Source organism: Myiozetetes cayanensis, unplaced genomic scaffold (genome assembly GCF_022539395.1).
Source record: "Myiozetetes cayanensis isolate MyiCay16 unplaced genomic scaffold, myiCay2020 scf6-25, whole genome shotgun sequence".
Taxonomy (NCBI): domain Eukaryota; kingdom Metazoa; phylum Chordata; class Aves; order Passeriformes; family Tyrannidae; genus Myiozetetes; species Myiozetetes cayanensis.
Window position 1 is genome coordinate 61878580 of NW_026087853.1, and position 21398 is coordinate 61899977.

Below are 21398 nucleotides of genomic sequence, written 5' to 3' on the forward strand. Positions count from 1 at the left end.
TTTCCTTTTTTCTTTTTTTCTTCCGTTTTTTTCCTTAATTTTTCCTTCCTTCTCACTTCTTCCTCCTTTTTCTTAATTTTTTCTTTTCCCATTTTCCCTTCTTTTTTCTTTTTTTTCCCCCCTTCCTCTTTTCCCTTCATTTTTTCCTTTTTTCTTTTACCTCCCTTTTTTCTTTTTCCCATGTTTTCTTACTTTTTTTCTTATTCCCCTAATTTTTTCTTTCCTCCCTCCTTTTTTCTCACTTTTTTCCCTTTTTCTTCCCCTCCCCCCCCCCCCTTTTTTTTTTTTTTTCCCAGTTTTAATACTCACTTTTGTCCCATCACATTTTGGAAACCACAACTACCCCGCCGTCCCAAAGGTTTTCCAGTTTCCATCACTTTCATCTCTAGGCAAAACAGTTCGGCTGCTCCCAAGGGATCTAAACTGATCAGATGCCAAAAGGCAAACAAGTTGGGTTCAAAAATGCAGCCATAACACTGTAGTTGGAGTTGTTTGTTTGCCCACTCTGTCTTTTGGAGGAGGAGAAACAGACTCCAAAGAATGACATTTCCAGCAAATAAACATGACAATAAATACACAAATTGTAATAAAGGGTAAAATAAAAAATCCAGGTGAACAGGAATATTTATTAATTCCAAGTTCCAAGAATAAACTCTGTTTGAATTTATTCTACATCACCTTTCTCCACATTTTGGCATAAGTCACTCCTGTCCCTCAGACACTGCTAAAGCAAATTCCTATGCTTTAATTCTAGATCAGACAAAGTTAAAACATCTATTTTGAGATTCCCTGTCCTCTAAACATGCAAAAATTGCAAGTCTGAATTTCACTCAGATAATTCTACCATCTCCTGACTGCAGAGAGAATGCCAGCTATTAATTTTTAGAGCACTTTTCCCAACTAAAGCTTTTAAAGACACTAGGCCACTTACAAAAGGCTCTATTTAATCAAGTGTTATTTAAAGATTACTGTAACATATGCATGTGCCTTTTCCACACTGTTTTTAATTTGGGCAGGAAAGGGGTCTGTGTGTGTTATTAAAATTAAATAAATGTGGGTTTTTTCCCCAAGACAGTTTAGCTGTGTAATTCAGAAGGAAGCCACCACACAGTTATGCCAGTTCGTGAAAGCTTTTTGCCATTTCATTCATTTATTCTAGCTCTCATGTCAGTTCCATTGTTCCATAACAGTTAAGGTTTTACAGCCTTAAAATAATAAATGCATTTTCTTTTCACATTTTACAAGTCTACCCCGCATTGGTTTCACTTTTGAGAAGCAACAATACATGACTGAACACCCACTATCACATCAGTGACCAGTAACGTCTATGCAATTTTTTCTCTAAACAGTGAAGTTCAGCTGAACAGTGAGTCAGGAGCTCCTTCTGCAGTTCCATTTCAGCTTTTTCTATGAAGACAGATTACCTGAAAATACAAAAGAGCCTTCAAATGAACAGAGAGCAACTCATACAGACAAGCTAGACAAACAGATGCATTACTGAACAATGTTTGGAACATCAATGACAACATTTCTCCATTCCAGGCATTCCTTCTCTTGATCCAGGGGACATGATGGAATATGCTTCACTACTGCTTCCATTATTCTGTAACTTTCTCCTTCTGTCTTCTCTTCTACACAAAAAATGGTTTACCGAAGTATTAAAATTGACATAAACAGCCCTATTGTGACCCAATTTTGTATTGGTTCCCTCGACTCCTGTGTCTCTCCCCAAATATCACTATGGTCATAATCTCATTTTATTAACAAAGCAGCTCTTGGTGCTACCTAGAACAGGAATTCAGTCTCCATCATGTGGACCAGAACACACTGAAGTCGTGTGGAAGTTTCTGTTATCATTTTTAAAAGCAAATCACATCTGTAACTATGAGTAGAAAGAGGCAATAAAGCCATTTCTTCAGAAAACTGTTTTCCAAAACTGATTAATGCATGTGAACTTGAACAATTCCAAAGAAAATGTCACCTCTAATGGAGTACTTTTTTCCTACTGGAGAAAGGTCATCATCTGAAACAAGATCTACAGGGCAGCAAACAATCATTAAGATGCTTTACTGACAATGTCCACTCACCGCAAAAGTTTCTGTCTGCACACCATTAGATCTCAGCTTTTCCATAGTGTTTTATTGGCAGTGGAAAATGCATCAGTACTTTATTGAAAGAAAGGAATAAATAATACTGTGATAAAAATAGTTCAAAAGTAGACTGTACATATTGTTACATAATCTGAAAATACACAAAAGATTAATAGAAAAAACCCCAGAACAATAACAATGAATTTCAGTTTTACAAGCAAAGTTAAAAGTGGAAAACAAAATAAGAAAAAAAAGACATGCTATATATATTGTTGCATAATAAATAATGCACCATCTGAACAGATTCCTGCTGGCTTTTTAATATGCCATTTACAAGTATCAGATACATTTTCTACTCATACAGTCCAAAATGGCAACAACCATCAAAATTAAAGTCCAGACAACTCTTTAGAATAGGTTTACAAAACACAGAAGATGACTTACATAAGAAAAGTAAGGCCTTTATTAGAAGATGCACTGCTTGAAGTTTCAGCCCATTGTACCTTCATCTTTCCCTACTCATTTGACATGAGGCTGCAGTGCTTTAAGATTGGTCCATTAAAACTGGTTCCACCAGCATTTTCCCACAAGTGTTTTCAATCAAAAAAAAACCCAAAACCTCTCTGTGGCCTGTGGTTTATGACCAGGAATCATTATGAAGTCTGTCTTCCTCAGTTAAGGAAAAGAAAAAATACAAACAGTTCTTGGTTTATGGCTTGTTTTCAGTCAGTGTGAAAAGTCACTTTACAAATACAGCAGAGTGTTATGAGCAAGTCAAAATCACTTCTAAAACATGTTTTCCTCAGTCTCAGAGTTCCTCCCAGCTCTTAAAACAAGTTCTATTTTAAATAAAGACAAACTGCCACTATTTGACAAGTCCTCTGTGTGGAAAGATACAGCTCTGAGGAGAACACCACTTGTGTACCGCAGCTTCTACATCAATACGTGAAAAAAAGCTGGGCTTGTTTTCAGGTCTAACAGCTCCCAAAAGACAAAATATATACTGCTTGGTGTCACGATACTTTTACAAAGGTATTAAAATCCTTTTCACCTTCATTTTCATTATTAAAAAACAATGATAATTACAGTAACTGCATAATTTACAAAACCCCTATATTGCTCATAGGGACATATACATACAAGCATTACAGTACATTCAGTTGGAAAGACTAAAATTAGAATAAAAAATCAGCAATGATTTGATTTGTAGACTGAATAGAAACTGAAAAAGTAAGTAACTATATAAATGAGAAGTCACATAAATATAAGAAACATTTAGATTCTAAAATATTTTCTCTATAGTACTCATGAATTTATTTGCTAATTAAAAACTCTGTAATAAAATATCTCAAAGTGTCCATTTAACAAGTATTAACAGGTTAAGGGTTCCAAATGTTCAAAATGCTGCATATCACCGGTAGAAATAGTGTGGGTAAACTGCAAAAACAACAACAAAACAAATAAGAAACAAACAAAAAGGAAAAGAAACACACAAAAAAATTCCATTAGCAGGTTTTTAACATTTCATTCTAGCATTTTCACAAGCAGCTCAGTAGTGCAGCAGTCATGCATCAAAATATTGCCATGCCATGTTTTATGGAATTTTATTGCCTTCTGCAAGTAAAGCACATGAGGTCAAATATTTCTGCTTGGAAGATTTTCATCCCAGGTCACCTGACTACAGGAAATCCTGTAACAGTGGGGACTGTTTGGGGGAGGCGAAGACTTAAAATTTCAGGTCCTTGGAACTAAAAAAAAAATTAAAATAGCCCCTGAAATTATGAAGAGACAGATTCACATGATCTGAGTTTCCATGTGCAAGAGTTTCCCTTTTCAGAATTTCATAAATAAGAACTTTTCAGGACTAAATTCCTAGAGGCAAAAAGGTTCAGAATTTGAAGAAAAGGCAGCCAGTACATGATTTGGAAGGGACGCCACCAGTAAGAAGAAAGAAGCTGCAAGAAGAGATGATTTACAGTCCATGAAAAATACCAACAAAGGAGAAAGATTCACTGAATTATTTTTTTTTAAATCCATTATAGTAAATATTAAAAAATTTACTTTTCTGAATTATTTGCAAAATGAGAGAAATTCTGTTCATGAGAAAATACAGCAAAGGCTCCTGAAGAAACATATAAAATCCTGTAGGAAGGCAGGACTACAGACCTCTCACAAGCCACAATACATGTATTTTGTGTTACACTTGTGCTATCAAGCTGCCTTTTTTTTGGCAGCACTGCTCCAAATTTAGGCTGCAATCATTTAAATCCAGCCTAAGCAATCACACTGGCATGGAGTATCCAAGAACTGAAGAACTACAGAATTATCCCTATAACCACTCAATATTGAAGTGTGTTTTAGCGGGATAACTTTGACCAAGCAAAGACCCTGAAAGATCAACAATCAGAAATGAAGTGTTACAGACTAAACTATTTTCTTTCCTTTACATGCCCAATTTAGTTCTCTTCCCTCCCCCCCACTTTCAGTAGCTGTGTTTCACCCAAATTTTGATTTCAACACTTTCTACATAGCTATTTTTAGCATAAGCTGTCAAAAACCTTCAAAAGGCTACAATATTGATAAAGCTAAGCATTTAAACAGTCACTATTCATTGTAGGAAACAAGCTCCAGATTTTCAGCATAAACCTACCCTGAAAACTTGAACAGTTTTCTTAGTGTAAAACCACTGTAATAAAATACCTGATGTTTTATTCCATAAATAGCTGCTTTACCAGCAGACCTATCAACTTTACTCACCAGGAGAAGGCTTTAACAGGAGTAGGTCCTTACTGTAGCAGAATCCAATCTTTGTGTTCCTGATACACTGCCTATTCCAAGAAGCATGGGAAGACATGCAGAACACAGCATGCATGTTAGTTTTCAAAAAAAAAAAAAAAGGACCCAAAACCAGACAAACCCCAACTACCACAGCAACGTGATTATAGCTCTGGTACTCACCTAGCTCTGAGGTTACAAGTTAGAAAAGCCAAATTTGTTTTACAGTCTCTGTATATTAACCACTCCTCATTTCAGTGACTAACAAAGAATTCTAAAAAAACCTGCAGGCCAACTAGCACACAGACATTGGCAAAGGTAATTTTATAAGCTATTTACTACTTTATGTAGTTCATAAGTATTTATTTAGTATCTCAGAAATAAAGGGGTTTTATACAGTAAAGACTTCACTTATTTTAACTTACGGAGTCTTCCTCATGAATTCTTAAAAATATTTTGCGCTAGTGACAGTATCTAAGATTTTAGAAGAGCTCATCAAATGCAAATATTCTTTCTTTGAGCTTTACTCATAAATACAATTTTCAGAACCTGGGACAATTCTGACAGATTATGCTGCAGTTCTCACCCTGTCTGTTCCAACAAAATACATTTTTTACCTCTCTTTTGTAAAACAAATTCAAGTCAAAGTTCATTCTCATGGTACTACAGAGGCTGTTTTTAAACAGACAAGATCCCTGATGTGAGATGTGATCAACTTCCACTTCCAGATGAGACTTTTGGGGTTTGCTTTTGTTGTTTTATTGTTTTGTTGTTTTTCCCATTCATATCAGTGTCTGTGCACACGTATAGACCATTAAGTGCACACCAGTGAAGCAGTGATTTCAAGTATGATCAATATTTAAGTGACCTCTGCAGGGGTAATGCACAGGTTAGTCAAGTTTTAATAATCTCAAAATTATCTGAGTGAGTTTACTTACATCATTCTTGAATGCATGTTAATGCATTTCAAAAGTGGGACTTCCATTGGTCTTAATTGCTGCTAACTACAAATTATGCATCAGATGATTAAATGATTTCTACTAAAATCTCATTTTATTTTCCTAGTTTAAATTACACTTATTTCTAACTATAATTCTGATTTTGTTACTCCAGTGATGTAAAAAAGAAACTCCATATCTAGTAGACCTTCCTGAAATGGCAAAGCACCCTATGGTTAAACACAGTGTTAAATATACAACCATGCACAAGGCAGATGCTTTTATGCAGTAAAAAGGTCATTTGAACTTGATTCCCCTGCAAATCTCAGGCAAAAAAAGCACATCATGCTTAAAATAATACAAAACCAATACCATCAATCTGCATCTTCTTTGGCTGCATAGAGGGTGAAGACATTGAGGTTGTAACTCTGAAATTTGCAGGAAGAGTCTCTGCTGATCCAGCAGCTAAACCTCTGATGTCCTTTGGTCTAAACTTCTTTCTCCATGAAGGTGCTCTCCTAAAGCTCTTATCATCATCCTGTCACATTGATAAACAACATTAGCAATGCCAAAAATGGAGGATTGTTACTGACACTAAAAGGATTTACTGGCAATCTTAGGTAAATGTATCAACACTGTAAGGATATAGCAAGTGTAGTAAATATTGTACTGTCACACAGTGTTTTACTTAAGCACTTGGGTAAACTTAACCTGAAATTACCCAAGTGCATTTTCCCATTAACACACCTGCATCTTTCAAGTCATATTCCCACTTCAGAAATATAATGTTGCACTTACTAAATGCAGTCTGAGTCCCACTTTCAAACCCATCTTTTGCAGTGAAGGTATTGTGTCCATGCAGATATACCCACTGGGCAGCTCCATTTGCCAGCTTCCCATTTAGAAACAGTTCAATCCTTTGAATGCTATTTTACCTCAAACATACTCCCTTTTAGAATTAGGAGACAAACATCTACTTTATTTGAAGAGGTCTCCATGATTAAACTGCCTTGTGCCACTAGAACAGCAAAAACATCTGTTCCCTCCAAACTCCTTTTGTAGTTTGAAATCTCTAAGGAAAAGTACCTCAGAAAACAATCAAGCTGCTTTCTGATATGTTATTGAAAGCTTAGTAGAGATGCACATAAAGAACAGAGCTGTCAGGATGTGCCACAGCAGGGCTGCAATAAGTGCATTAGGCAAGAGATGAACACAAAAATAACCAAGATTTGCAGATTTGCCACTTTAACCTTAATCTGAACCACTTTCACTACATAAACTCCCACCAGAACCAAAGATGAGGGAGCCCAGAGTTAGGACTGCCTTGGGGAAGTAACAGCTGCTTGAAACTGTTCACAGAATTACAGCCCAGAGCAACTGAAAAGGTTAAAGATGCAGCACTATCTCCCTTATGCTGTGAGTTCACAGGGTCTACAAAATACTCATTACATTTCAGTGAAGTTTATGCATTTAAGATCACAGACTGTCCATAGAAATCACTTTGATGTATAAACACACCTGGTGATCCTCTACTCCAGTATTAATCAAAATTAACACCACAAGATTTCTCAAAAAACACTCGAAGCTATCTGAAGTACTGCTTGTTAGGACAAAGCGCCTTTCTCTATTATACATTGTTAATTTGCAACATTGGTCACTAATTTTCCCATATTTTAGATAAAGAAGATTCAGCCCAAAGTGCTGCTATTAGATATTAACCACACAGGCTACAAAAACAAACTTGCAAATCTTCCCGATACTTTCATATTCAAAGCCATCTTACCTAAATATACAAACCCTGCCATATTTAGAAACTCTAAAAGGCAAGGAGTTTCAAGTTAAGGCTTCTATCACTATTCTGTCAAAAGCTTCAAAAGGTTCAAGCTAAATTCTTTCATTTAACAGTTTCGATAAAGTTTCTAGGACTGTAAAATGCGTCAACAGCTCAAGTAACTTACTTCGTCAAGTCTTCTGTCAGTGCCCATAGCAAGAAGGTTATTAAATTCCCTCTCCAGAACAGCACGAGCCTAAAGTTTGTGATATGAAAGAAATGGTAATTAATTCCAAAAGACTACTTAGTTAGTAACCTATAATGACTTAAAAAACTTAATAGAACTGAAGTTGTTTAATACTTTCTTATCAGATTAATAAACATGCCTGATACTTGAAAAGTCAATACTTGAAAAATTACAATTTAATTTGTAACTTATTAAAAATTTAAGGAGGACTTAACTTTCCCTTAGCAATGACAAGAAAGTTCATGATTCTGCCAATTATTTCAGAGTAAAAATTAGCAAACAACAAAGATGATGAGTGGTACACTTGTGTTGTGAATATGGGCAATGAGGAAAATATTTCAACCATTTTTTCCCCCAAACAAATTTACCAGTGAAAATTGTTATTAACAAGCATAAAACTATAAGAAAAGCATAATTTTAAGTTTTTTCTCTTATATGATAATGGACAATTTTCCATTTCTGAAGCTTCTAGAGCTGGGAATAAAAAGCCATGCACTTACTTATGAAGAAAGCCCAGTCAGTTACACTTTTAACCTTCTTACCAGCCATAAAGCAGCTTCTGTTTGCTTACCTGTGTGTTCTGGGTGGGGATTTGCAATAGGAGAGCTAATGCAATGTAATCAAAGGATTCATCTAAGGCCACAAGAGCACCATGAACTCCGCTCTCGATAAGGTTATTTGCGTATTCTTTAAGACCGATGGACACGACCCAATGGATCATTCTTTCATTGCTCCACACAAGGACATCTGTGGAGAAAAAAAAATATTTGCAGATTTGTAACAAATACTTTTCTAAGCAAAACCATCCCCAATCATAAATTTCAAGTCGAAAGTAAATGTAAGGTTGGTGGAAGGCTTTTCATACTGTAACAGGAAAGTGGTAGAAGAGCAGGCACCGTGGCTTGTAAGTAAGCTGTGTACAAAGTAACCCCAAATTTTTAGTCTAAAATATCAGAAAAGACTTCTGATATTAGGCAGGGAAAAAAATTTCTATGGGAAGTCTTGGAAAACTGAATTTCCAGTCTTGTTTTTTCTTGTTCCTCCTTGTTCCATAATTACCACGAATTTGGAAGATCTAAATAACCTAAGTTACTTGGATATTTTCTTATAAACTGTTTGAGGAAAAAAAAAGGAAAAAAATAAGGAAAAACCACCCCATCCTCCTGAAACATTTAGTTTCAAACTTCAGAGAGCAGTAAGAGTTTCAAGAATGCTCATATTTGCAGCACATCTCTGCACAAGTAAATGATTTAATGATATGTTTCATCATTCACTGGTCAGGGCCTACACCCAGACAACTCCTGCATTTAACACTTAGTATTTTATAAATGATTCCTTGCTTTAATGCCTTTTCTTTGTTAATAAATTTTCGAGGCAAAAACACGTTCGAATCAGACTGAGGTCAAGGTACCACACTAACCCTTGATTTCATTCTGGCTTTCTTCCCTTTTTCTTTCAAGTTCTTTTCGATCATAATTCAGTCTTCGTAGGCACATGATTCCACACTGAAAACTGTTTCTGTTTAGAAGAGAGAAAAATAATGGAAAAAAAACCCCTTAGAGACAATGGAAATAGTTACTGAAAGTTAGGCCTCCAACTTAAATCTCTTTACCTATGAAAGCTGTCCACCATTTTGAGCTGCCCACGCAGGTCTTTTTTAGTTAAATGGTCCAGCATTCGAGCATCTACAAGACATTCCATGAAATAGCTGCGGTACTGAGGGAGCCCCAGGCTTGGGAGCCACTCATTGCCAATCCACTCATGGTTCATATCACCATAGGCAAGTGTCTGTTTTTTTTAAAAAAATTTAAAAACGAGAAATAAAAGAGAGAAAGCTATTTTAGACAGCATATTTTAAAGAAATTGTTTACTTACTTCTTAGCCTGTGAAGATAAGCACATCAAAATACTGAATACTACATGTGTGTTTTCTGAAGAAGGAATCCTCACAGAGAAAAGCAAGTTCAGATATTCAGGTCAGCAAGTAAAACTGCCTTAATATATTTCAAGGAGTCATATGAAAAAATATGCAAGAGCTAGTAAAAGTAAAAAAAAATCCCAATCTATGTGGTTTGATAGCAAAAGCCACAGAATTTCATTGTGTTGAGATGTCACAAATGCCATCTCTCTTGAAAACTGGGGAGGGGAATCTTATTTTTCATGTGACTTTTTAAAGACAGGATACAAAAATATAACTGCAGGGGGTTTTTAATACACTTAGCTATTTTCACAAACTGATAAAAACCTACTGCTGAAGAACAAGACACTGTAAATCCCAGTCCTTATCCCAAGAAACTTTTCTCACTGCAGTTACGATCTGCAAATCAACCAGGTATTTTTTAGAGAAAACATCTAAAAAAATGAAAGTTTGGAAGAGTTTGTAACTAGATATCTAATAAGTCCTTGAGCAGCAAAACCCAGCAGCTTCTATTTTCAAAACAGTAATAATTACTTTTTTTTTCTCCCCCTGTGCATTTAGAAGTCAAAAGCTTCATTTCCCTCTGGCGGAAACACCTTCCAGAAAGGAACAAGGCCACAGGGAAATGCACTTCTCCAAGCATCAGTAGGTAGCAGAGTGAACTTACTGTGGGCACAGGGAGCCAAGCTGTGATTTGTTATCACTGACAATCAGCAAATGAGTATCTGAGACTTAGTTAATGGGACTTAAGCAAGTTTAAGCTGGAGGGCAGCCAAGCAAGAAGAGACTACGCTGTCCAAAGATATGGGGCAAGGGTAAATCCTGAGTTTTGTTTATATCCCTGTATAAATACCCAACAATATCAATGCCTGAAAATACAATTAGGATTTGTCACCACTTTAAGGCAAAGTAATTGATCAAGAAGGATTACAGAATTACTGCATAGAAACCTACTTAACTATCTAGACTCAGGGTGTCTTGCAGCACACCTGTGATGGTGGCTGGGTTTAACAAGGACTTCCTGCACAGAGCAGTTATTTTTCCCAGAATTCTGGCTTCCCAGAGAGCCAATACTGAAATCACCTAAATATAAAGATGTATCTTCCAAATATGCATTGTTCTCCCCATTCCCAATCCCCAAGCCACATAAAAAAAAAAATCACTAAAAGAGTCTGCTATACAGGAAAACCAGATTCTTTCATGCTCTAATGATTGTGACAGTTTACATACAGTCTGTAATATTAGATAAAGTTTCCAACCTGAGCCCAGCTTCCCTCCTCATCTTCCTGTTATGTGGTTAGAAAAGCAAAAGAACACACACACATTAGTATTTAAGTTTAGTAAGTAGATCAAAGTTAACGGCACACTGCAAGACTCTACTTCTACTGCATACCAAAAAATCTAGATAAAGCCAGCATCATGCAATGTAAAAAGTCATACACAAGGCACTTATTCTGTATGGGAAGTTGCAAAAGCCATCTACTGATTACGTTTTCTGAAAAGAATAAATTTCTGCACCAATACTTCCATTTGTCTATTAGTTAATCAAATCAGAGCTCCATTTTACAGATTAGAGTTTAGTTTACAATCTTATCAATGCTGATTTACTTTTTTTGATTCCCTTCTGGAAAAAACAAAACAAAACAAAACTAAACAAAACAAAAAACGTATCAAGATGCGGGTTCCAAGGTTAATAATTAGTAGAAGCAACAATCCAGAATTTTAGTGTGTTAATTTAAAAAAAAAATTTAAAAAAAAAAAAAAAAGAAAAAAAAGGTACTTGATTCAAAAGTTTGAAAAGTGGGAAAAGCACTCTAAGGAACAGAAGTGGCAACACTGTAAACTAACCGTTTGTCGTGTGGCTGTAAGATTTTCCATTTCTTCATGTGTTACCCAGACATTTCCCGTGGTCTAATATGAGCCCACAGGGAATCAATCCCATCCAGTGAAAGGAAAGCAGTAACAAAGAGGAGAGGTGGCAGAACAAATAAGCAGTCGGTACATGTAAGGAGCAGGCATGGGCAAAGCAATGGTGGTACAGGTCCATCTACTGAAAGTCATGGCATGCAAGAAAAGCTACTGACAGGGACCAAATGCCTTCAGAGATTAACAAAGCTTGAACATCATCAATAGCTTACACTGATGGGTGAACACTTGGCTCTGTTCTAATCCAAAAAATGCATTTGTAGTCTAGTATGTAATCCCAGGAATAACTTTAGATTGCAGGGCACACAGACTCCTGAGAGATAGGTGAACTCCTAGTTTATACAGTCTGAATTACTTGGAGCTGATGGCCTTATATGTGGATTAAAAAAACCTCCAACTATTTTACAAATTTCTGCACACACATCTACTTCGTCTGTATTATAAATTTGGCCAAGGCCAAGAGATGAGGCAAATAACATGCACTCTAAATATTTTGGATTACACACTTACTTACACTGAAATAAACTTCCCTTTCCCTTGAGAAAGAAAATAGAATTATTCCTTCATTTAATTACAATGAAAGGAAGAAACATCCTACACTTAAATAATGTGTTCCTTCTACAACTTAATGTTTCCATAAATCCTCAGTAGAAGCTCAAATCCTTCCAGGTACATATTTACAGTGAAATTTTGGGAAATTCTAAAGATGTTTCATGCTGGATCACTTTCCTTACCGTCCTTGAGGTGGGAGGGGCAGATGGGCTTGTCAGTGACATGATTTCTTGGATGGCCAGCCTCAGCTTGAGCCTGTGCAGGGGGTTGCTGATCCCAATTTCCCGCTGTATTTCTGTGTCAGACAAGGCTGACATGATAGCACCACTTTTCACATTTGCTCGGCAAGCAGCCACGTACCAGGCTGGCATCCCAACCCACAGCTGGAACACAAAAGCAGGGAGTAAACAGCATCTAGGAAGCAGTCCCAGCTTCAAAACCTTCAATTCTTTAGAAGGCTGTGTACACTCAGGGGGCTTTTTGTTTATTTTGGAAGCGCCGCTTACCTCCAGCCACACAACCACAGTAGGCCCATCCCACTGTGCAAAAGGCAAACCTTGCCTTCGGGCTTCCTCCAGCAGCTCGTGCCTAAAATTACAGACACGGTTATGAGTTATAAGTGATGTTACAATTTAAACACTGCATTCAAACTCCCTTCTTTCCAAGAGTTAACTTATGCCTTGTATGATACACCTCCCCAGGCAGGTCCAGCATGGGTACAAGGAGTATGCAGGGATGAAAGCTGAACCGGACTGGAAATTTGAGAGCAGCAGAGATGCTGGCTCTTGCCTTCTCTAAAAGCCCTAGTGACACTATAGCCAACACTCCCACCCCAAAGAAGAAATGTCAGACTCATCTGGCAATCAAATTCTCAACTGCTGCAGTTTTCTGCACAGCAGATTAGACTGGACCAAAGTGGTCATTTCTCCTCAAGGTGCAGATCTGAAACCTGTGGCAATCCAAGACCACATCAGATGCCCACGTCCATCAGGCTGTCCAGGCTGGAAACTGGGACAGCGACCATTTAACTGGTGAATCTCAGCCTGCATCAGCCTGTCAGAATTCCAGGCAGAGCTTCAGACAACCATTATATTCAGAGACTCGTGCTTTGGCAATTACAGCCCGAAAGGCTGTGCACTGAAATTCAGCTTTCATCTCCTGTGGTGACACCATTTCCTCTGTCATTCTGAAAGAGAAGAGCCTGAAGTTTAACATTGACAATTCGGCTTACAGAAACAACGGAACCTCGCATGGTCCCTATAAACAGCTGCCAGAAATGTCTGATAAACCAAAAGACAAAACCCAGTGTTGTGGGTACAGGCATGCAATGCTGCTTGGCTATGCCTGCCTGAAAAAATTGATAAAGTCTTAAAAAAGCATATTTACACAGCCTGTGAAAGCTAGTTGTATATGGTTAAGCCTCCACTCGCTCTCGTTAGAAATTCTGAAAATACAACTTGACCTAATTAAACGGTTTTTACTGTTTTATGTTATTTATTCATGCCTGCAAAGGTAGAATTAAGAAGACAAGCAGCAATACTACAGAACCAAGATCCCACGTTACGTATTTAACATTTTCTCACTTTTTAAATCAAACAAAATCTCCATGCCTTCTGAATTGTGTCACTGGACAGATCTAAGATGATAAAATATTTAGAAGTTTATAGATACATGTATTAGGAAACACAGGGCATTTTGAACAGTGATTACTGACAGAGTAGGAGCTTTTTTTGCTACTAGTATAAACTGGATATGCAGCATTCAGCTCTGTTAGACGTATATGGGATCCTCCTGTTATAGTGGTAGATAATATTACAAAGCAATCGATGAAGTAATAAATATACTAGCAACTGTTTTATCAATAGAAGGTACTTCACCTACATGACAATAAATTCCTACTGCTCCAGAAGAACCTCCCAATAATTTTTCCTAATTACATGTGCTGCCCAGAAATGGAAAAAGGGGGAGGAAGGAAGGGACTACCAGACAACTGGTTATAAATAATGATTCTGAGGTACCATTTAAAGATTCAGCACTTAAGGTGGAACCGTGTTCAGCAGTCAGCAGCTCAATAACTAAATATCCCTAACAAAGAAAAGACTATAAAAGCTAAAATGTATTTGTACACTTCAAAAAGATACATCTATTTCTAAATTAGGAATAAAAGATCAGTTATTTTCCTGTTGCTGTGGAACACGTCCCATTAATCCCACAAATCATTAGCCCTGAACACACTCAATTCTGCTTCACTTTGTTGCTTGAAGCTTTAAAAATTAGGGGAAAAGTACTAAGATATGATAAAATGCTGCTTGGTAAGAACAGATTAAAACGCTTAATACCGTATTTGCCAGAAAGAATACAACGTTTTTTCCAAGAACTTTAACTTCCAATTTGGTGTCTTTGTCTTCCTTTTTGGGGGTTGTATTGCACGGAGTTCAGAGAATTTCAGTGTAATTTCTGGTAGTGTTATGCATCTCACTGTGTACTTCATATGGACCATGACACAGTAAATCCTTGGGAATAGCACAGGGAATATATCAAAAATGAGAGGATATGATGCAACCCCACGGTGGTATCATAATGCAGAAAAAGATTGTGTGGCTGGAAGGGAGTGTTATGTGATGGAAGCAAACATCCAGAAACAGAAACAAACAAAATAAAAAATGTTTATGAGGTATCTTTATGAGAAATTATTCAATGGAGCCAAAGAGGAGTCAACCATGGAGTGGAAAATGAATTGCAGAATTTGTTGGCGTGCAGCAAGAGATAAAAAATGTGCTTTCATGGGAAATCATTAAACCCAAAGCTCAAGATATAGCACAGGCCCAAAGCATCTCAGAAAAAGAATTCAGAGACAGCTGCTATTTCATCTGCAAATGATGCATCAATGTTTCTTTTCCTACAGCACAGAACTTCCCTTTTCAAACTATTCCCTTCCAGCTCTCCCAGGACATTCACCACATTCCATTAATATGTCATGAGGTCCCTGAAAGACCACAACTCTCAGGCCAACTGAGTTTCACAGGCCATCCAATTTCCCCAGTTAGGAAGTGGGTGCAAAGTCCAGCCTCACATCTCCGTGAGGGGAAAAAATACTGCAGCAGTGTCAGCAGTGTTCACAGATGGAAAAAACCTGGCACTGTGATGGATAAAAAAATGCCAAAGGAGTAGCTGGCTACTGGAATAACTCCTAGGTGACAAAACCAAGGGGTAGATGTCTACAGACTTAATAAAAAAACTGGCAGAACTTCACTTGGAATGGGAGCCCAACCATGCTGCTTCTTGTTGTCAGACACATTACAGTCATCTCACACCAGCCGCGGAGAACAAAGGAACTGTGGACACAGGGGATGAGAAATTGTGTCCAAACTGCAGGTGCTTGGTGGAGCAGGGAATGCACAAGACTCTTCAAAGATCATCTGAAGGATCTGTGTTTGGAATGGCTCTTGACGGGCAAGGATACAAGAACCTCATCAAGGAAAATAAAGCAGCCTCGAGCAAGCTCACTTTCTCACTGGGTTAAGACAGCGTGGGAATGGATAAATCCAGGCCTTGTAGCCAGAGGGGAATGCAGTATTTCAGATTTTCCTGGAAGGAACTGAAGAGAACTGATTTGGAAGAAGCTCAGAACAGAGAAAACACAACAGTGGGGAAGAGAAAATAGTAATACTGATGGAAGTGAGAGTGTCAAGGTATAAAACCCGAAAAGCAACAGCACCCAACATGAAAACAACTGACCAACTTCAGGCAGAGCATCAGGGAGAAGTTAATATCCTTATTAAAGGTTAATTTCAGGTATGTAAATAAGCTTATTGTGTATAACTTTAAGAGAGGTATCTTAAATTTCGGTCTGCCTTCCTTTGTGATTAATGCAGTATTAAGTTTGTTGTGTTTGTACACAGAAAAGCACAAGTAATTGTGGTAAACACTGTCACTACACAAAGATGATGAACACAACACTAAAACCAACGTAGGTTTAGTAAACAGAAGCAACAGTTCTACAGAATTACATCTACCTTGGAAACAAAGTGCCACAAATACTTACTATTGCTAAACAACTTTTAAACCTCAAACTATAAAACTAATTTAGAATCTCAGGAGGGGTTAATATTTCCACCATAAAAATTCACACCGTGCAAATTAAGACAAGACAATGAACTACATTTCACATTGCACTAGGTGACCCTGGATTTATTTAAGCAACACATTTTCAGAATATATTCTTTTGAATCTAGAATTTCCTCTCATAATCAGACTTTTCTGAAAAGAAGTTCGAGCTTGTAATATATTGCTAAAAAATCCAAATGGGATCTATCCCACTTCCACAAAATTCCTAATAAAATAAATACAAACTTACCCAGATTTTGCACTACCACATGAAATGGTAAACAAAAGGAAAAAAAAAGAAGGAAAAATATAAAACTAGGATTAAACTGAACTCAGAGGCATACAAAAACAAATAACGTGGACTGTAATTTAATTCTGTAGCTATAAATAGCTTGTGTTAGCAGCCACTGAATAGTGCCCTCAGCCTGTTTGTGCACATGCATGCAGAAATCAGAAAGATAAGCAAGCAAATAGGGACTAGAGACAACTATAAATAGGCGTAGCTGTCATTGTTCCAAGCATTCAGGTAACTGGAATTCTTTCTGTGCAATACAAGATTTTATGAAAGCAAACAGCCCAAAGAATTTGTTTTAACCCACCCTCTTCCAATGAAGAGCAGCATTTCCAAATGAAAAGCAATTCAGAGCAGCTTTCCCACTTTTTCCTTTAGATATCCAGCATCCCAAAGGCAGCGAGGGATCTTTGACCCCTGGTGATAACACTGTTCAGAACATTGTTCAGGAGCCTGCCAGGCTGCTGAAGCAGCTGCATTAAAGTATCTCACTGAGATTTTTAAAAAAATTACAGTTAGATTATATTCATTTATTTGAAAAAGAGCCAAAAGAAGGCTCCAGAGGGACCTTAGAGCCCCCTTCAGTACATAAAGGGGCTCCAGGAAAGATGGAGAGGGACTTTGGAATAGCTAGGGAAGGCAATTCCAAACCAAACCCTTTCATTTATTTAAGACAGACACTTGCCATTTAAGCAATCAACAACACGCAGCCATAAATTATGCCTAAAGTAATACCAGCATATTTTTGAAGGGCAGAATGTTTACAAGGAAAGCCACGATTTATCTGCAACTGCACTTTTTGCATTTCTCAAAGCAAGGCAGAATAGATTGTTCTACCCGAGACTGAAATTTGTGGCTGGCATCGAGAAATACCTATATTGATCAAAGAACAACCCTACCCACTATTTAGGTATGACCAGACTAAAACGATTTATTCAACCAAGATGTCGGGTATGGTTTTAAAGCTCTGTAGAAAAGGGGAAAATCCCAGGTCATAATAAGGTACCATTGCCTTCAGTGCAGCAGTCTGAGGAAAAACGGCTGAGCCTTCTGTTATACAAACAAACCCACATTCCATTCCGACTTTCCAAACCAACACACTGCTGGTTTTCATTAGCAGCCACCAGGCATTTTTCTTATTTGTTAATAGAACTTATGTACTGCAAAGAAATCCCTCACAAAGAGAAAATTAACACGCTTTTTATTTTCAACATTCACTGACTTCCGAAGGCAAGTAAAAAAGCAAGACCTGTCTGATCTTTGTCAGCTTTTTGACACAATAAAGGCAGCTGAACAGAAGCAACGGGAGCTCAAGGTATATGGCTCAGCTTTGGGAGAAAAAATGCAAAGAACGCCTGATACTACTTCTATAAATTTCAGTGTTTCCTGTATTACCATTATAAACCTTAAATCAAGATTTCTACTGGTAGCAATGTCTATTTTACACCTACAATTACAGTCTTTGCTTCATCTCTTCTAACTCTGGGCATAACAAGCATGCAAACAGATACTCAAAAGCTAAACAATAAACTAAAGATTTTCTTGGACAAACAGTGAAAAAATTCTCATGACTAGGAAAAGGTAAATGCCTAAAAGGTGTCATAAAACAAATAGTCACAATGGATTAAAAAAAAGAGGAAATTGGGATTCTATGGTGCAAGGAAAAAGATTTCAGCTGCTAAAATACATGACAGAACGTCAAGAAAACTTTTAACAGTGAAGAGAGAAGCAGTTGGCAGCTATAACACAAAAGAGCAGAGAAAGAAACAGCAAATTCATACAGAGAGATGTCAGCACTGAGCACCTTGTGCTTTCACTCTGTCAACTCCTTCACACTCTGGAGCAAGTTAACAGCCTCAGGCAACTTTGAGAAATTTTCCAACTGAATCAAACCCAAAGCAGGTATTAAATAGAACAAATTTCGGAGGGCGGGAGGGGATGATGAGAGTCCACTTTTATCTCTGAGATTCTTACAGCATTCTAATAATAAGTTTTCAGCATTGAAATTCATTTCAAACTTACCATGACCTCTGCTACTACTGACGTTCTGAAAAAATAGTTAACAAAACCAAACCTACAGAGGCTTATTAGCCATAGCACCATATTAGTCAAAAATATCCAAACATGAAACTAAACAATAAACCGCAACATTTTTAAAGAAAGCAATACTTTACCAACAGAGGACTGAAAATATGTGGTAACTTACTTTTTCTGCATTTTCCTGTTTTTCTCTGCCTGACCTCCAAGCTTACTGAGACCTAAGGCATCCTGAGAGGAACCATCTGCTTCTCCCATGCCACCTAAAAACAACCCCAAAAACAGCCTTATGTTCTCAATCAAGTATTTAATCCTTTGTAATATTACTGATCGTGTACAAAGCCAATCCCCCAAGCCCACACCTCTTACAAAACAAAAAGCAAACCCACCTTGTCCTAATCCTTCCTTGCTTGTTTGTCCAGGTCGTCCCTTTTCCTTCTTGCCAAACAAGCGGCCAATGGAGGATTTGATCCCCTTCTTTTTGGGAGCTTTGTGAAGGGAATCTTGGCTACTGTTACTGCTACTGGGATTACTTGTTTGCCCATCTTGAGAACCTGTTGAACTTTACCCACAAAAAGAGTCATAAAGGAGCCCATGTAAAACAAATTCACCAGGGTAACTGTGAGAGAGACAAGTTCAGGGTTCTGTGCAAGTTAATTAACGTTCAGTAACCCTCTAATGACATCTAATTTCAGCTTTTATGAGTCATGGAAAGAAATTTATCCATTAAAATACAAAAACAGTGAAAACAATGCAAGAAAAGAAGAAAGGGAAATAAAATCTATATACTATAATATGGAACTACATACTATACTAAGTCAATAGAAGTGTTTAAAGTTCTGAAATTCAGAGAGGCCAAAATTGCCAACACAACTTCCTGACCAACTGAGGCAGACAATGAAAGTCTGAAACACTTGAGAGGAATCCATCCCAGGCACTTTGAAAAGACCATCTGTCCATCCAAGTGATAGTTATTTTGCAAGTTCTTTCTAAATTTATACCTAAATTCCAACTTGAAGAGTGGAATTGTGTATTTCTCATTTCCTAAAGATGAAGCAAACTTAATGCAGATTTGAGTACCGGAAGAATTCGTCACATAATGCCATTTCTGATCATTAACAAAACCTGTATTCTTATTGTTTATGCAACAGTCACCCATTTCTGTGTTCATACTCTTGACTTTCGGGAAACACTTCAACTACCAGACTAAAATCCTACAGGCTGAACAGCTCTGCAGCTTTAGGATTTTATTCTGATGATGTGAAAACTGAGTTTCTGGTAGGTCTGAGTGTCCCAGGCACTTACTTCCTGATGTCCCTGATATCTTCATGGCTCACTGTGTGCAAAGCTCCTTTCTGGACTCTGTCCAAACGCAGAGACCGAGGGGAAGAAGGCGGTGACGTCTCACATTTTATTGTGGTTTTATCATCTCGTACCTCTTCTCTGGAAGCTGGAGACTAATGGAAAATCAAGGAAAACTTGAGGGGGAAATGCCAAAACGAATGTAGCATCAACACTACACAAAATATTGAAAGGACAAATCAATTATTTCAGTGTTAAAGGATTACTCTTGCCATTACCATTCTGCAGTTGCTTAGTTTTTGCTTGACTTCTTTCTGAATTTCCTGTTACCTTCAGCGTCAAACTACTCAATTTCAGTCTTAGCTACTGAAATAAGTCAGTAACACTTATTTTTAGTTCATTCAGAGAGCTAAGAACTAAAGTAATGTCTTAGCACCACAAAACTAATGTACCTCACTTCAGTTTGAGGAAGTGCAAAAATCAAAAGAGTCCCGTGAAAAGGATCATTAGCAAGATTACTGACTCGATGAAGTCTTCACACTTGTGGCTATAGTTGATCTTAAAGTTGAGTAACAGAAATTATTCTATTATTACATTGTTATAACTTTGTGTGTGCACTAACAGATCTTTAAAATTAAACAACGATGCATCAAGACTGCAAAACAGTGGTTACAAACAGAAAGCAGCACGAGTCTCCACACAGCAAAAAACAGCCAATCGAACAAACAAAAAACTAAAACCAAACAAACAAAGCCACAAAACAAACCCACACTTATGCTAAAATGATAAACCATAATCTTACTTTATTACAGAGTTACCCTGCAAATGCTTTCTTTTCCGTTCCTGTTACCCAATAATGAGCCTGGGATCAGGGAAGGGGATGAAGGAGCACACCATTAAACAGACTAAAGATTTTTACCTTTCTACGGTGTTTCCTTAAATCACTAGGCTGACAGATGCATGCAAAGGAAAGAAATTTGGGAAAGCTGTATTTATTGTAAACTGCAGCACAGACTGAAACAACTAGTACAGAGACAAAACATATTAGGGAAAATATAAATAACAATTACAACAATGGCACAGAGAAAGATACTGAGTATGAAGTACTCTTCAAACCACAGATTACTTAAAATGTATCCCAGAAGAGAGGAAGAGAAAAAAATAAACACTTAAATTGGTTATCTACTGAAGTACTGTAGATGTTTGAGTGCATTGGTACTACAGGCAAATTAGCACAGAAGAAGTGCAGTATCCTCAGCAAAATACCAGCCAACAGTTGCTTTTAAAAGTTGAGAAATTTCCAGTTATGTTTCAAGGGCTTGCCTTAAACCTACGTATCACCCACAGGAGCCTTAAATACACTGTCTGCAGTAGTGTCTCCTCACAAACTAGTGGTTCCTGCAGCTGTTTCCTACAAGGCACAAAAAGCAGCCAGTATTTAATA

General features: G+C 37.3%; 1 protein-coding gene across 11 annotated transcripts in view; it reads right to left on the minus strand.

Moving 5' to 3' along the window:
* Nucleotides 1-1128: 1128 nt before the first annotated feature.
* LOC126650371 (liprin-alpha-1) overlaps nt 1129-21398 on the minus strand; it is a 52441-nt gene continuing 32171 nt past the window's right edge. For 5 of the 11 annotated variants that reach the window (XM_050335096.1, XM_050335087.1, XM_050335091.1 and 2 more), the window contains 15 exons: nt 20874-20903; nt 19958-20109; nt 19042-19214; nt 18822-18915; nt 12723-12804; nt 12399-12599; nt 11587-11649; nt 10998-11024; nt 9434-9609; nt 9242-9339; nt 8393-8568; nt 7762-7830; nt 6176-6341; nt 4848-4918; nt 1129-3527 (listed from right to left, as the gene is read on the minus strand). In XM_050335096.1, the coding sequence (XP_050191053.1) occupies nt 4860-4918; nt 6176-6341; nt 7762-7830; nt 8393-8568; nt 9242-9339; nt 9434-9609; nt 10998-11024; nt 11587-11649; nt 12399-12599; nt 12723-12804; nt 18822-18915; nt 19042-19214; nt 19958-20109; nt 20874-20903 (1566 nt within the window). In that variant the 3' untranslated portion in view covers nt 1129-3527; nt 4848-4859. The remainder of the gene's footprint in view (nt 3528-4847; nt 4919-6175; nt 6342-7761; nt 7831-8392; nt 8569-9241; nt 9340-9433; nt 9610-10997; nt 11025-11586; nt 11650-12398; nt 12600-12722; nt 12805-18821; nt 18916-19041; nt 19215-19957; nt 20110-20873; nt 20904-21398) is intronic. The other 6 variants (XM_050335093.1, XM_050335089.1, XM_050335095.1 and 3 more) reach the window with 4 other exon arrangements.